Below are 15,073 nucleotides of genomic sequence, written 5' to 3'. Positions count from 1 at the left end.
TGATTGTCGCGATTGGACCTACCTGGCGATGAGAGCAAGTCTGGAGCCCAACAGCTTCTTCAAACCCGGTTCAGCTGGCGACCGCTCGAGATGTCGAGGAAGCCTCCCCACGATTGCACCTGCTCAACATCCTCGCCGAGTCCAGAAAGACACTTGCAAAGAATCGAGGCAGAGAGAAACGAAAGCTTATGCACGGACTCGCGGCTCTTCGTTCCTCCCGGAAGCGTTTTCCGGGAGAGAGTTCCATATATCCCTATGGACAAGGCCTAACCTGATTGGAATCCGGCCTGCGGTCTTCTCCCGCCAGGCTCCTACCCCCTGTTCCCAAGTCGCGCTTGCAGTCTTCATTGCTGCCCTGGATGTGCACCTGTTGCCAGCGAGAAGCAGCGTATACCTCGCTGCACCATATTCAGCTGCAGGTCGATATTAGTTCCTCGCGGGTCACCCTTTCTGACTCGTCACTCCCTTGAATTGTGGCATGAGGCTTCAGTGCTAATGTGTACATGACAGTAGTACTGGAACGACCCTTATCACACTCCCGCCAGTCACGTACTCCGTCGAAGCGAATCTCCTCGTCCTGATATCTGCCAACGTATAAACAGTTCCCGCCTGCATTGATAGTGTCCAAAGGAGTGGTGAACGTGATCATGAAGATCGAAACCAGACTAGAAATACGCTCTCCCGGATGCACATGCACGTCACTGCCGCGATGGGCCATCATTTCTGCCATGCATATCCCTCTTTGTCCCCCGAGCTGTGGTCACCCTTAGAAGAGGGAGGATCACTGCGTGGGCGTAGAGCAAGCCCTTTAGAAGTTGGTACTTATGCAGACCATCGCTACAGGTTACGCCAATTACAGAACTTACGCAAGTCTTCGACTGCCAAAAGATTTCTTGAGCAGTCACACATTCGAAAGATGGAAAGCCTGACCCGTTCTCCGGGGACAGATCGCCCAGGCTTCGACGCATCATCATCTCCACAGCCTCATCCCGTCGTCACCCTTGAGGAGTATTGTTGGTGGGCTCATTATCGGCACTTTGAATACGGCACTCGTTTTTCCCTGAACAGGCTGTGGCCTAGATAATGTGCAATCCTATGAGGCCGCCATCCTCTCTGACCGGACCCAACCGCAGACTGATGGAGCTCGTCGTCGTATTCCACTGTCTCGAAGTATACCTCGGATGATCAGTATTTCCGACTCCCGGAACGAGTGGGTCTGGACATATGTGGTCGTCATGACTCGCTCCCACGGAAGTATCATGGACAATGATGAGGATGTTAGGATCTTACCAGTTTCCTATACAGAAACGTTAATATTCGTGCAAGAATGTCGACTCAGGGTAGCAAAAATGTTGCGGGAGCGTTGATTTTCTTCGCCTACATTGTTGCGGGGCTCGTACTGACGGGGGTGATATGTCGGGACTTGATCATCATGTACGACTGCTTCTCGAGGCAGAAAAGGAAGGACGTCCAAGCCTCCAGGAGGGACAGCGGACGAACAAAACGCGGCACACAGTCTCGGGTCTCGATTCTTGCAGCTCTTTCGGCCCTCAGCTTCGCCGTTCTATCTTACCACATGTTGAACTTCCTCATTCAGTCATATCAGTCGTGGGCTCCCTCAGAATCCCTAAGCGATGTCACCTTTTCGAAGATCTGGAAATGGTCGATCGAGTCGCGGCTCTTTCGAGATTTTGCGGAATCCATCATCAACGATCCTTATCGGTTCTGGTGGACGAACGTGGCTTTGGCTTATTCTCTCGGGTGGAATGTATACATGACCATCGAAGGTAAATCGACCACGTCGCCATGAAACATCAAGGTGTGCTCACAATTTTTTGCGCCGTCTAGGCTTCCGTAACAGTTTCCCCCATCTTTGGGCATATTTCTTGTTGGATCAGATCCTGCCCGTGTCGTTCACGCAAAATATGTTTCTCCTTGCCGTCCACCTCCAGGATGATAAGAAACATGCAGAGATGAGAGCGCTGGACCCTCCTTCAGCAGTGATGCAAGTGCTGCTGGTATGCACATATTTCGCTGTCCTCGCAACTGCTTCTATCACGGTGGGGTCCGGCTGGTTCATCTGGGTCCTCCTAGCCACGAGGGCGCTCCTTTTTGCCCCCTTTCTCGTTCTCCGACCACGAATCGTACGCTCGGGAGCTAGTATCCAGCACCAGGATGTCTCCTCCTCAGCGAACCATGTCCCGCGACACCAAGCCAAGTGGGCGCTGGCAGTGATTTCCGGGTATATGGCGCTGCAGCTCGCACAAGGGTTTCTTACCCTGCCGTCCTCGATCACCGCCGTCTTATCCGTCTTGCACGACAACCCAGCGGTAAGCACACTGGGATATGACCTCCTTATTGGTATCTCCAGCCTCAGCATCTCCGGGCTCAGTGGTTATCAATAAGTCCGTCCATGCAGATGGGTGCGGCTCAAAAAGGTGGGATAATCGAGGGACCAAGGATTAAACCCGTTGGTTGCGGCAGTTCAGAGGAAGCCCGAACCGTTTACCTCGACGCGCCGCACTTGACGCTTGGCCCATTCTTTCGAAAAGCAGGGTTCGCACTTCACGGGCCAGATTTCACATTTCACTGCTGATCTCTGTTCCCACAGGCAGTAGTATCCGTGTCCCGATCCGTCGATGATCTGGCAGAATTTCCCTCTGCGGGAATATTGCTTGTCCGAAACAGAACTTCCATGTCACAACAGTAGATTTCGCGGCTGTATCTTCCAGCGAGTCGACCTTCGTAATGGAGATGAATTTGCAAAGAGACGACTTGACTGGAAAGCCAGGAAGAAGAGGGTCTGAGTAAGGGGTACACGACATGGTGTTATTGGGGGCGCAGTCGTCCACCACAACACACGTTTAGATGCGTCCGAGCGGAGAGAAAGTTCCATTTGACGTCCGCGTCGAGCGGCACACAGAGTCGTGAATACCGGGTTGTAACGCAGACGACAGTAAGGGACCGTGGTCCTCGAGGCTTCGATAAGCACCGTCCGCAACGGAGGTGTGGATGTGCAGTGCCGTGCCGTGCTGTGGTGTGCCATGCTATCTATGCCATGTGGTTTTGGCACCCTCCCTGCTCGGACTCAGCCCAGATATCGGATTCTGCAAATCTCATCCTCCGGGACATGGCTTTCTCTTTCTCTGTCGCCACATCTTGGAGTTAGTATCCGGGCGGCTGGCCGGCAGATGCGAGCGCCATCAACGCAGTATGAGGGTTATGGGATGTACTTGCTCAACTCTACTCTGGCTCCGTCCACGGAGAACTCGTCCGAGTGTTGATGCTGATGCTGAGGCTGAGATTGATAGTAATTTTGATACTGACGGTCATACTCACGCGCAGGCTCTTGAGTACGGCGTACTGTAACGTTAAGTCGCGCCACTCGTACAAGCAGCGAGTAGGTACGTTTCCTTCGACCTCGCGGCCTGAACGCTAAGGAAAGTTACGGAGTGCTGTTCTGCGTCGTGCTGTGCCTTGCTGCCCCGCGCTATATGCTGTTGTGCTGTGCTGTGCCATCCATGCAAACGGCAGCGCGTGGCAGATTCGCAGTGCCTGTCTTTTGTCGTACTGTCTACCGAGTAAATACCAGGTATATTTCACCCCCACTTGAGGGGCACTAGGAGACTACCTGTAATTTAATTACTCGAACGTGGAGCTTCGGGGAGTTCGCGTCCTCCGTGCTCCCTTTCTTCTGCAGATGTTTACCTAGTACATAACATACTCTTCACACCGACGTCTCCCCACCGACGTGATCGGTCGTGTCGGCGTAGGAGCCAAAGTTCGACTACACCTACGGTACTCCGTACTGTATCAGCAATATTGCCGATTATCTATATAATATATACTGTACGAGTAGAGGTCCCCCGTAGCTCTATGAGTACGCGGTACACACAGCCCAAGCCCACATGATTACCTTATGCACTGGTGTACTGTGTACAGTGCAAACCGCATCCTCGCACTCACCTCGCCCTCGCCCTCGCCCTCGCCCTCGGACTCATCCCTCGCCATGGCACGCGAAGCCGATCAAAGAATGCTGCAGCTGCTGCAGGATCCCACCGAACCTCTTTTTCCTTTTCCCCAACCCGCGCAGATCCCGACCAAGGATCACCATGTATATCGCCGCATCTGGCGTCGCCCGTCGCCTTGGTACTCGTACACACAAGGCACCTGTTGACGCACGCCCCCCCAAAAATCAGGGAACCTACTTGTACACCCGAAAAGGATTGACAATGATATGACATGACATGGCTACATCATTCCCCTTTTCGGTGTCATCATGGTGCATGCACGCACCAACACATGGGAAGTCGTACCCGGTTACAAGACTTAACACAGGAGCTCGTAACTCGTAACTCGTAGGGCTTCTCGCGTCCCCACGGGTGCTCGATGCTGTTCTGTTTTCTGCCGGCCGAGAAGTTTTTCTGGGGTGGCGGTGGCAGGGCAGAGGTGCGATTGACTGATTGATTTGCTTGCGGGCATCCAACGAGCGTCGTTCTGTGGAGAGCTCGCTTGTGAATGACGCATGTAATTTTGCGTATCACCAGTATCGGCACGGTAATAGCCGAAAACGTTCATCGGCATCATACTGGAGAATTCCAATTACTGGGCATGCATGGTCCGTTGTTCCGTCTCAGCTGGGGCGTCAAACACTGTCAAGAACCAAACTTACTGCCCTGGGATTAGCCTTCGTTTACAGTCACTCTAGGCCACCAAGTTGCTGCGAGAATGGCAACACTGTGTTGTCATAAGGAATCTGATCTTTTATACTTCTGGCCGGTGCTGTGCTGTCGAGCCTCTACGCTTCCTGCGGTAATCGCTCAATCCTGTTCTCCCAATGACAGACACCTCTTCTCTATCGCGTGGGCACCGCCTGGGAACTTCGAATATACATCCGGATGCAATTTCCAGGCTCTGCCTCTCTGTTAGTTGCTCGACTGCTGCCTCCCCAGCGCTCCCTGTAAAATTTGCAGGGAGCTGCAGCGTCGATACTTCCGAGGTCGACGTCAGACGGGCATCACAGCGGTGATCATAGAGATTGTGCACATATTGTCGCTTATCCCATCCGTGATGCGTTCATGGTGCGTTGTCGTGCTATCCGGCCAGGCCTGAGATTCTTTCTTGGTTCCTTGCACATGCCGCGGGCCTAGGCGTTGTAGATGACCGGGTTAGCCTTTCCATGAGCTTTTGTGACCCCAGACACCAAGAAAAACCCTGGATTCCAACGCTGCTCTGCCTGCGCTCACCAAGGCATCACCGGAGGACGTTGCTCCGGTAGCTGTCTCGAGTGCTATTGAAGCGCCTCCCACAGGCTTCCCTTTCCCAAGGGAGCTGCCTGCAGCGCCGGATGTGTTTCGACTTGCCCAACGACTTGTAGCCATAGTTTTTCATACACCCTATCGCATGAGATTGCGTCGGGGGCTGATCGAATACTCTGATGCCCGCCTCACGAAATCTGTCTATCCATGCGCGGTTTCTTGCCCGAGCTGGAATGCATATTCGCTGAGCTTGTGTCACTGTCGACCTCGGACCCGAGACTGTTCTCCTTGGGACCCAAGTCGCCCGGCATGACTTGCAACTGAGTTGGTGACGGCAGTTCGGGACCTCCATCGATTACAAAGTCGATCTTCTCGAAAGCCTGCTGAATCGCCATATTGGCGCGACACTCGTTTCGCACGTGGGCGGCTAGTTGCGACAGGTCGACATCTGAGCGTATGACACGGATAAGGTCTTCGGTTGCGCTGAACCCGCCCGCTCTGATGGTGGCGATAATTCCTCCTAGCAGCTGCTGGTGTTTTTCAAGATCAAGTTGCTTATCGGCGAGCTCTTGGACGTTCCGTTGGTTGGCGATTTTCCGACGCTGGTCGGAAGTGGCATCGTAGACACAGAGACTTCTCCTCGTTGCACACGCCCCGCAGGGGTTGCCGCCCGTACACTGCATTTCTTTAGCGATATGGGAGACAGAATGAACATCGTGCTTACCTTGGTTTTACGTTGCTTGCAGGCACCACACGCGGTGGAGATCTTGCGAGGGCGTTGGGAGGAGGACGACTCATACGGGCCATCGGCCAGAGTTGGCCGCGGGGCTAGAGGCTGGGACATGGAGAGAGGGAGCACTTGGACGAATTCATCTGGTATGCCGCGATTTGTGTCGGGCGTTCGCGAGTCGTGGCCAGAACAAATCCGTTGGTAGCTGCATGCTACAAGTCCGAGGCCGTCTCTGAGCGGTGACTGGACTCTTTATGGTTGCAGCACGCAACTTCAATGGCAAAAGAAGTGCTGATTGTAGTCGGGACACTAGAAAACCGTGGCAGCAAATAAGGCAGCGGTGGCCGGACCTGTTATCCGCCCAAATGCAGTGGCTGTTGTAGGGACTGACCAGTATTTATAGCTAGGCGCTCCTCGGGGGAACACTGTAACCATATCACACTTAAGACAAGCACGGCTCGCGCAGTTTGTGGATGCTTGGTGAAATGACTTTGGAAACCCAACCCACCGGAGGCGTCTTTGTTGCGGACCGCTCTGCGTGTTCAACCACTTCGGTGCCACGCGGGCGCGACAGACAGACGACAAGGCTCGAGACGAAGTGGTCGAGAGACGGCGGTATGGCAATTCACGACGCAGGTATACAGAATAGACAGTGCTTCTGCCTCTGGCAGCAGGCGCGTTTGGCCCGCGGTCGCTGGGAAAGAGCGTGCGGGAAGCCAATCAGGGGTGGTTCTGGTTAACCTCCAGGCTATGACGCTGCATCCTGCCCGGTAATTTTCTCCGGGCTCGGCGTGTTTCGAGCCTCATGGGGCTTTCTACCGCCCCAAATGCAAATTTCAGACCTCGAGGACGAGCAACATCATCAGCGAACCTGGCTTCACGTACAGAAGCGGACACAGCTCCGACTTTTCTATCACTGATGCTACACAAGAGTGAAAGGTCCCAGTTTTCTCATATTGAGGGTGGATGCCTGCTGCGCCCTTGCTGCGAGACAACGGTGACGCGGCGAACACAGCGACACCTCTACATGCTCTTACCCATGGGTCATAGAGTGCCGCTTGTGGTTGCTGGAGGATACCGCTGGGCTGAGGATGCAAGCAGCGCTGCTTGAGAAAGAACAGCATGACGAGTGATCCCCTTGCGCACAACAACTGAGCGTCAAGTCGGTCGTGATGCCAGTTGGGAAAGCTTCACGTGAGCGAGCCGAGTATCTCACGTGCTTCGCCTCGGGTTTCTTATCAGCACGTGAGCGATTATTGCCTGACTTTCACTAACATGGCATATAACAATGTCAGTTGGGTAACAGCAAATGCGAAGGAAAGGCATTTGACCCTTCTCTGCCAATGTTGGAATTCAGGACTTGGCAATTCTCCTAGGTATAAGTGGTCTACCGCTTTAACGGCCAGCTTCAAATCATTACTCTCCCCCTGCAGCCGACACTGAGGCTCGGGTCACGGGAAAGTGAATGAACCTCGCTCGACTTTCGGAGTTGACGTGAATGGCCAACACCTCGCACCATCGATGCCCCAGCCATCGGGTAGAAAAAGACTACGCGTCTTTGTACGTGCGACGAATCAGCGTCGACGAAGCTCTGGTTCCGGTTCCCTACTGCAGAGTCCGCTTGGTTGGTCCTTCAGCAATCGTGTAATTCCTGCTTGAGATCTTTCTTCTCCCACGCATATGTGCCAGGACTTGTTATCCTTGTCGGGGCTACTTTCACCAGTCTTGACTTGCGACGAATCTCCACATAGTGCCGAATGCAGAATCGCTGGGAATGCTCAGATGGCTAGAACAGATCCCTCGTGTTTGACCTTTCCGATGAAGAGACGTATCATATCATGTCCTCAGCAGGCCGCATGGGCCATTCGTCTTGAATGATCTCGGAGGATGTGCTTCTGACTTCCGGGTCCCAGGTCAATATTTTTCGTATAAACCTCAGAAACATCTAATATTCCTCTCCGGGAGGAATAGCATTGAGAAAGTCCTCGAAGCAGGCTTCAGGAATAGGGGGATCAGATACCCAGTTGCCTATGATAATCAATCGTCAGTCGCCGCGTAACACAAGGATCCAGCTCAGTGCGTTGCCCGAAGAATGAAACAAGGGGTAATCACCATTTTCGTCAAAGTATGTCTGAAGAAATGGGCTTCGTCTGATCATCGCAAGAGGTGGAAGGCCAAGATGACCAATATACTGGGACAAGCGAGCGGGAGAACATATTGATTGTGGACGTGATCAATTGGATCGAAGAGATCTCTCCCTTCAAGAAGTTCGAGCGTCTCATATATTTGTTAGCAAGGGTTCGCTGGACCTGACAACTCTTCGTTCTACTCACCATGACACCCACAGACCAGATATCAACAGGGAAGCTCCAAGGAAGCTTTAGAAGCACATCCGGAGCTCGGTATAAATCGGACATCCACCAGTCATTGTTCATGCAGTTAGATAACCGCATTTGTCCAAAATCAATAAGGATAGGGATGCCGGAGAGCGTAGGATTAGTATCTCGTGTCTTGTAAACGGGAGCGCCATTACTCATGACTGGTGTACTAGGATCTTGCAATTCCTGCTCTTCAATTTCTGTGAAGATCTCCTCCTCAGCCGCCGTTAAAACATTTTGTGGGGAAATATCTTCCATAGAGTAAGAGAATAATCATCGAGGGGCTCTCGCAATGTGAACAAACCAGTATGTATGACACCGCAAGTAGCGTGTAGCCAATTCACAGAAAACCATAACCGATGTATCATGGATTTTACCAAAATCTTTGGAAAGACTGCATTTGCGAAGGTCTCTTGTAATGTGCGAAGACTGTTACCTTTGCGACTCGTCACAATACAGTAATGACGACCGTGTGTTCCCTCAATCTCGAAGATATCACGGGCAAGCCGCTTAAAGTCCAAGCCCGGGTGATCAGCTTCTTCGCCGAATTTCTTCACGTGCCGCAGCATCTTGACTTCATTGATGACTGGTGATACTTTTGTTTCGTCCTGAATGCAGACTTTGAGTGAGACGTATTGCTCCGATCTATCTAGGAGCCAGTTCTTGTCTGTAATCTTGCGCGGACTGTTGACTTCTCAGCTCGGGCAAGCCAAACAGTAGAGTATGCTCCATAGCCCAGCTTGGTAATGATTCGATATTGTTGCTTGAAGATGTCGCCAGGTCTGACTGGGTAGTAATGCTTCTGGGAAAAAAGAGGAAGTGCATGCTCCTCGATTAGCTGGTAGCTTCTACAGGCTGTCATATCGTGCTTTAGTCGCCGGAAGATCTTCAGCGGATAGCCCCAAGATGGACGGCACCATACGAAGGTATTCGCGACAAGCATTGTGGGATCAAGACGATGAAGATGATTTCTTGTCCCTGACGTGGAACCGTCTGCTCGGTCTCAATATGGGCTTTGCAGCATCAGGTAAAGAGTCAGGCATTGTGTGATCGGTTACGACTTTTGAGTTGTATGTGTACCGTGTAGCCTCTTGTCTCTTTGCTTTCGCTTCCGTCTTGTGGGAAAACTGCGGGAGTCGCTGGGTGCGGAGACTCGGATAAGTTGCCCTTCGCAGAAAAAGTCGCTGCAACGATGCCCCACTGAGTTAGGAAAAAGTGTACAACTGGGACTGTGCTGGAAATTCTTTCTGCGTTCGCACATTGTCTACAGCTTCTGTACATTAGGCGCCAGTGTCCTGCGCAATGGACCAACAAAAGTTCCTGGAGCAGCTCTCCATTGTCCTAGATCCTAAGAAGGGCAATGTCAAGGCTGCCACCGCGGTGCTGCAGAACGAATTCTACAAGCAGCCCGAGTCCCTCCTCGCCCTCATTCACCTTGCCATTTCACATGAAAGCGCAGACCTGAGACAACTGGCTGCTACTCAAGCAAAGCCATTGGTGACAAAACACTGGGCCAAGATTGCCAACAATCAACGCCAACAGGCAAGATCACAACTCTTTCAAGCCACGCTCGCCGAGTCGTCATCTCTCGTCCGACATTCCCAGTCCCGCCTGATCAGCAGCATTGCGAAGATCGATCTCGACGATGGCGAATGGCGTGAGTTGCCGGGCATGTTGCAGCAAGCTGCCACCAGTTCCACAGCCGCCGAACGCGCAGTTGGCGTGTATGTGCTTTACAGCATCCTAGAGACAATGGGAGATGGCTTCAGTTCAAAATTCAAAGAGCTTTTCGCACTTTTCAGCAACACCATCAAAGACCCTGAGAGTCTTGAAGTCAGAGTGAACACCCTGCTCGCAGTCTCGAAGATGGCGCTGGTCCTTGATACCGAAGAAGATCAAGCCTCAGTCAAGACCTTCCAGAACATCTTCCCATCGATGGTCGCGGTCTTGAAAGACTCAATTGACTCGGGCAAAGAGGACCAGATCATGCTCGCGTTCGAAGTCTTCAATACCCTGCTGACCGCGGATTTCGAACTGATGACCAAACACTTCAAGGACCTGGTCATGTTCATGAACGAAATTGCAACCAACACCAATCTCTCCGAGGATACAAGATCCCAGGCTATCAGTTTCTTGATGCAATGTGTCATCTACAGACGACTCCGTGTCCAGGGTCTGAAGCTAGGCGAAAATCTGGTCAAGAGCATGTTGCAGATTGTCACCGAGATCGACGATGCCTCTGCAGATGACGATGATATCACCCCTGCTCGTTCAGCCCTGGGCTTGATTGACACCATGGCTCAGAGTCTCCCATCGAACCAAGTCGTCGTCCCCCTGCTAAATGCTTTACCCCAATATTCCAAGAGTCCCAATCCCAAGCAACGACAGGCTGGTATCTTGGCTCTTGGTATGGTTGTTGAAGGAGCGCCCGACTTCCTCAGCACCCAGTTGTCCTCGGTCTTGCCAATTCTGTTCACGCTTCTGGAAGACTCGGAGGTTGTTGTGAGACAGGCCGCCTTGCAGACGACGGCCAGACTTGCCGATGATATGCCCGATGACATTGGCAAGGAACACGAGAAGTTGATGCCGCTCCTCATTCAGAATTTGACGTTGGCTATGAGCGCATACAAGGGCGAGGAGGAAGGCCCCAATGTCGATATCATGAAATCTGCGACAAGCGCAGTCGACGCAGTCATTGATGGAATGGATGCAGAAAATGCCGTGGCGTACCTGGATAAACTGGCGAAACTGCTACAGCGCTTATTCGAGCATCCCGACTACAAGATCAAAGCCCTCGCCGCCGGCGCCTTAGGCTCCTTAGCCTCAACGGTCGAAGCACCATTCCTCCCGTACCTTAACGACTCGATGCATGCCATGCAAGAGTATATCACAAAGAAGGAGAGCGAAGAAGAACTCAATCTTCGTGCCAGCTGCACCGATGCTATGGGTGAGATGGCTGTCGCTGTTGGCCCGGCCGAGTTCAAAGATTTCGTCCAGCCGCTCATGCAAACCAGTGGAGAAGCCTTGCAACTTGACCACTCCAGACTCAAAGAGAGCACATATATTCTGTGGGGTTCTCTGGCGAAAGTATACGAAGAAGATTTTGCCCCTTTCTTGGACGGCGTCGTGAAGGGTCTCTTTGACTGCATCGACCAGGAAGAGGCGGACCTGGAAGTTGAGCTCGGTGATAGCGCGAAGGACCTACTCGGCAAAGAGGTCACCATTGCAGGGAGGAAGGTCAAGGTCGCTGCAGCTGACTCTGACGATGAAGATGGCGACATCGAGGATGTTGAGGTCGATGACGATGATGACAGTGATTGGGGTGACCTGGCAACCGTCACTCCCATTGCCCTTGAGAAGGAGATTGCCATTGAGGTTATCGGTGATGTCGTCTCCAACACCAAAAAGGCATATCTGCCATACTTTGAGAAAACAATCGAGAAGCTCCTACCTCTTGCCGAACACAGCTACGAGAACGTCCGCAAGGCGACCATCAGCACCCTACACCGTGCGTACGCCGCACTGTACGATATCTCCGAAGAGTCAGGCCAGCTACAGAAATGGAAGCCTGGTCTACCTCTTGCAGTCGAACCAACACAGGAGTTGAAGAAGCTTGGAGAGGTTTTGATGGCAGCGACATTGAACGTCTGGCCCGAGGAAGACGACACGTAAGTTGACCTTTTGTCTCTGTTCGGCGTACAATTCTTATCACATGATGAAACTCCTTCGTTAACCCAGCTCACTCTGACACCCAAGTGGTGCATGAGGTGAAAACGATCTTCAACCCTCTGATAACACGTCGCAATCCTGCACATAGTTTAGCATCTCCTCAAATGAAGAAACCAAAGCTGACTTTGAGACGCAGTGCCACCGTCACAGAAATCTCAAGAGCCCTCTCAGAAAACCTCAAGATGACTGGACCTTCACTCCTCTCCTACCCTGACGTCCTCAGCAAGATTGTCCAGACAGTCACCTACCTCATCACCAAGAAACACGCCTGTCAAATCGATATGGCGGAAGGAGAAGTAGATGATGAAGATGTGGAATCCACAGAAATGGAATGGCTTGTTGTTGACAGTGCCATGGACGTCGTCTCAGGCCTCGCGGCTGCCCTCGGCCCCACGTTTGGCGAACTCTGGAAGATCTTTGAAAAGCAAATCCTGCGATACGCAAGCAGCGGTGAAGCCTTAGGGCGTGCGTCGGCCTGTGGCGTCCTCGCCGAGATCATCACGGGCATGGATGGCGCAGTCACACCCTACACATCACAAATGCTGAACGTCCTTCTCAAGCGTCTTGGCGACGAAGATCCCCAGACGAAATCCAACGCCGCCTATGCCGTAGGCCGGCTCGTCGAGAAGTCTCAAGACGACGCCACCATCGTCAAGGCATACCCTCAGATTCTCTCGAAACTTGAAACCATCCTGCGCATCACCGAATGCCGCTGTCAGGACAACGGCGCAGGTTGCTTGTCGCGGTTGATTCTCAAGCACAAGGACAAGGTACCCATCCAGCAAGTCCTACCGGCCCTTGTCAACAGTGGCATCTTGCCCCTGAAGGAAGACTATCAAGAGAACGAGCCCTTGTGGACAATGATTGTGCAACTCTATCGCGACCAAGACCAGACCATCCAGTCACTTACCCCGAAACTGGCGCCCATCATGATGAGTGTGCTTGGTGCACCAGAGGAACAGTTGACCGACGAGGTTCGTGAGCAGGTGCAGGCCCTGGTGGAGCACTTGAAGAGTATGCACTAAGTGATGGACGCCACGCAATTCATTGTGCCTTGGACATGAGCATGGCGCAAAGGCAACACAAGAAACATGATATCCACAAGGGTTGAGACAGGGGCACCACAACAGTGCATGATGGGACGAATGGTGAGACGAGGTGACGACGGATGGAGTGAGACAGTCCTTGGACGCGTCACGACATAATGAACGAATGTCCCCAGCATTGACGAATCATGCACGGATCGATCAACTGACTGGGAAGGGACCCGATAGACGGAAGATGATGATGACATTGCCTGTGATTCAAGCACCCGAGATACCACACTTTAGATAGTTTCGTTCTTTCGTTCGTGGCCGCTGAGCAGAAACACATTTGCAGGTGCAGAGACACCTTCAAGTGCAGCACTACAACAAACAAACAACCCATCTTGAACGCCGGAACTTCCGCATCCAAGCTCAGCCCGGCTCGAGCTCATTGTTGCCATCTCCTTCCTTTTCCTTGTACTATTCCGTCCCCCCTCTGTGCCCCTCCATCGAGCAGCTCACCATTCGGGCGCATTTTAACCACGAACCCTCATCAGGCTGAACTTGCAGCAGGCCCGGACCCGGGGCGTCAAACTTCTGATACGAATACCAAGCAGCCAGTTACGAGCTCCGTATCTCACTGGTGGAAATGTCGAGCGAGCGAGCGAGCGAGCGAGCTTTGTAACCAGTGACGCGTCGGGAGAGGGAGAGAGAGAGAGAGAGGTGAGAGGAGAGAGCGGCACAACGCATACGCATACGCATGCATGTGCATGTGCATGTGCATATGCATCTGCTTGGTTGCTTTTGCTTTGCTGGATACCGGTATGCACACTACGCATGTACTGTAGTCCCGTTGTTGCAGTCTATCGACCACACCGCGTCGAAAAGAGATACCTACCTAGGTAGGTAGATAGGCAAGCCTTTCATTGTCGCCCTTGTCGCCCTTGTCGCCCTCTCGTTGCCCGACTTGCTTGCCTGCTTGGCCCCCTGGCTGGTTGGTGGTGTACCACATGTGGACGGAACACAGCACCACAAGTGTGGTGGGAGGATTCATACTTCCACCTTTTCAGAGTCAGAGTTGGGCAACGAAGTACATACATAGACTGGCCGTGGATCGCCAATACACGGTAGGCAGAGAGTCGGCGGTTGGACCACACATGCAAATGTTCCGTTTGTCAAGATTGATGCCTATTCAAAATGGTCTAACCTGGGTCATCACTTGTTCTGCCTGCCTCTTGGGGCCCGATATCTGCGTAGATTCAATGCTTTCGCTCTGCAAGTCTGACTTCTTTGGTTCACCCGTCAGGTCTTGAACATATATCCAAATCTCATTGTAGTGGTGCCAAAAACGCCGGCACGCAATCTTCTCCCTGTGCAACGCCGACCATTTCTTCCCAGAACACGGAACTCGCTCGCTCATCTTGTGGGTATCGTTTCCGTCGTAGATTGCATGTAAGGCAAAACTCCATCGCTTGCGCACTCATACTCGTGCCATGCCTCGCTCAAATCGTGTCATAACCTGACCGATGCCTCACCCTCGCTCTCAACCTCCATCGTGTAGAACACGGTCCGCAAAAGCTATCCATTACCCCGATTCCGAATTGAAATCATTCCCATGTACACATCAACCTCGAATCATTGTAACCAAGATACACGTCGATGAACGGGAGGATTGACCTGTCCCTGGGGAGCTTAGCTCCGTCTGACTGCTGACCGTGTAGAGCCCGGCCTCCGAATCCTCCTACATCCCAAAGTGACTTCGCCGCAATCCAATTGAGGCCTGACAAGGTCCCAGCCACAATCTGAAAACACCCATGCCTCTGTCATAACATATGTGTTGTGCTGTATACCAAATGTCGCACGTAATTTGTAGATTTGGGTCTTTCTTCAAATGTTTTTCAGTGCCGATGAATTTTCAAGTTTTTATGTTTCGTTGCTTTCGATCTTGTGTTC

The 15,073-nt window shown here is 52.4% G+C and overlaps 4 protein-coding genes across 4 annotated transcripts; 2 read left to right on the top strand and 2 right to left on the bottom strand.

Moving 5' to 3' along the window:
- Positions 1-1,327: 1,327 nt before the first annotated feature.
- G647_00503 (uncharacterized protein) lies at positions 1,328-2,405 on the top strand (the record flags this gene model as incomplete). Its single annotated transcript, XM_008723906.1, has 2 exons — positions 1,328-1,787; positions 1,849-2,405. 2 exons carry the CDS (start codon positions 1,328-1,330, stop codon positions 2,403-2,405), a joined length of 1,017 nt encoding a protein of 338 aa, XP_008722128.1.
- A 3,041-nt stretch (positions 2,406-5,446) lies between these two features.
- Positions 5,447-6,102, bottom strand: G647_00502 (uncharacterized protein; the record flags this gene model as incomplete). The annotated part of the gene is made up of 2 exons (XM_008723905.1): positions 5,447-5,935; positions 5,983-6,102. 2 exons carry the CDS (start codon positions 6,100-6,102, stop codon positions 5,447-5,449), a joined length of 609 nt encoding a protein of 202 aa, XP_008722127.1.
- A 2,909-nt stretch (positions 6,103-9,011) lies between these two features.
- G647_00501 (uncharacterized protein) lies at positions 9,012-9,191 on the bottom strand (the record flags this gene model as incomplete). Its single annotated transcript, XM_008723904.1, has 1 exon — positions 9,012-9,191. One exon carries the CDS (start codon positions 9,189-9,191, stop codon positions 9,012-9,014), a length of 180 nt encoding a protein of 59 aa, XP_008722126.1.
- Positions 9,192-9,668: 477 nt separating this feature from the next.
- Positions 9,669-13,120, top strand: G647_00500 (uncharacterized protein; the record flags this gene model as incomplete). The annotated part of the gene is made up of 2 exons (XM_008723903.1): positions 9,669-12,034; positions 12,232-13,120. The coding sequence occupies 2 exons, from the start codon at positions 9,669-9,671 to the stop codon at positions 13,118-13,120; spliced, it is 3,255 nt and encodes a 1,084-aa protein (XP_008722125.1).
- Positions 13,121-15,073: the final 1,953 nt, after the last annotated feature.

Source organism: Cladophialophora carrionii, assembly GCF_000365165.1.
Source record: "Cladophialophora carrionii CBS 160.54 unplaced genomic scaffold supercont1.1, whole genome shotgun sequence".
Taxonomy (NCBI): Eukaryota; Fungi; Ascomycota; class Eurotiomycetes; order Chaetothyriales; family Herpotrichiellaceae; genus Cladophialophora; species Cladophialophora carrionii.
The sequence above is the reverse complement of the archived record's forward strand: the minus strand, read 5'-3'. Positions and strand labels throughout refer to the sequence as shown.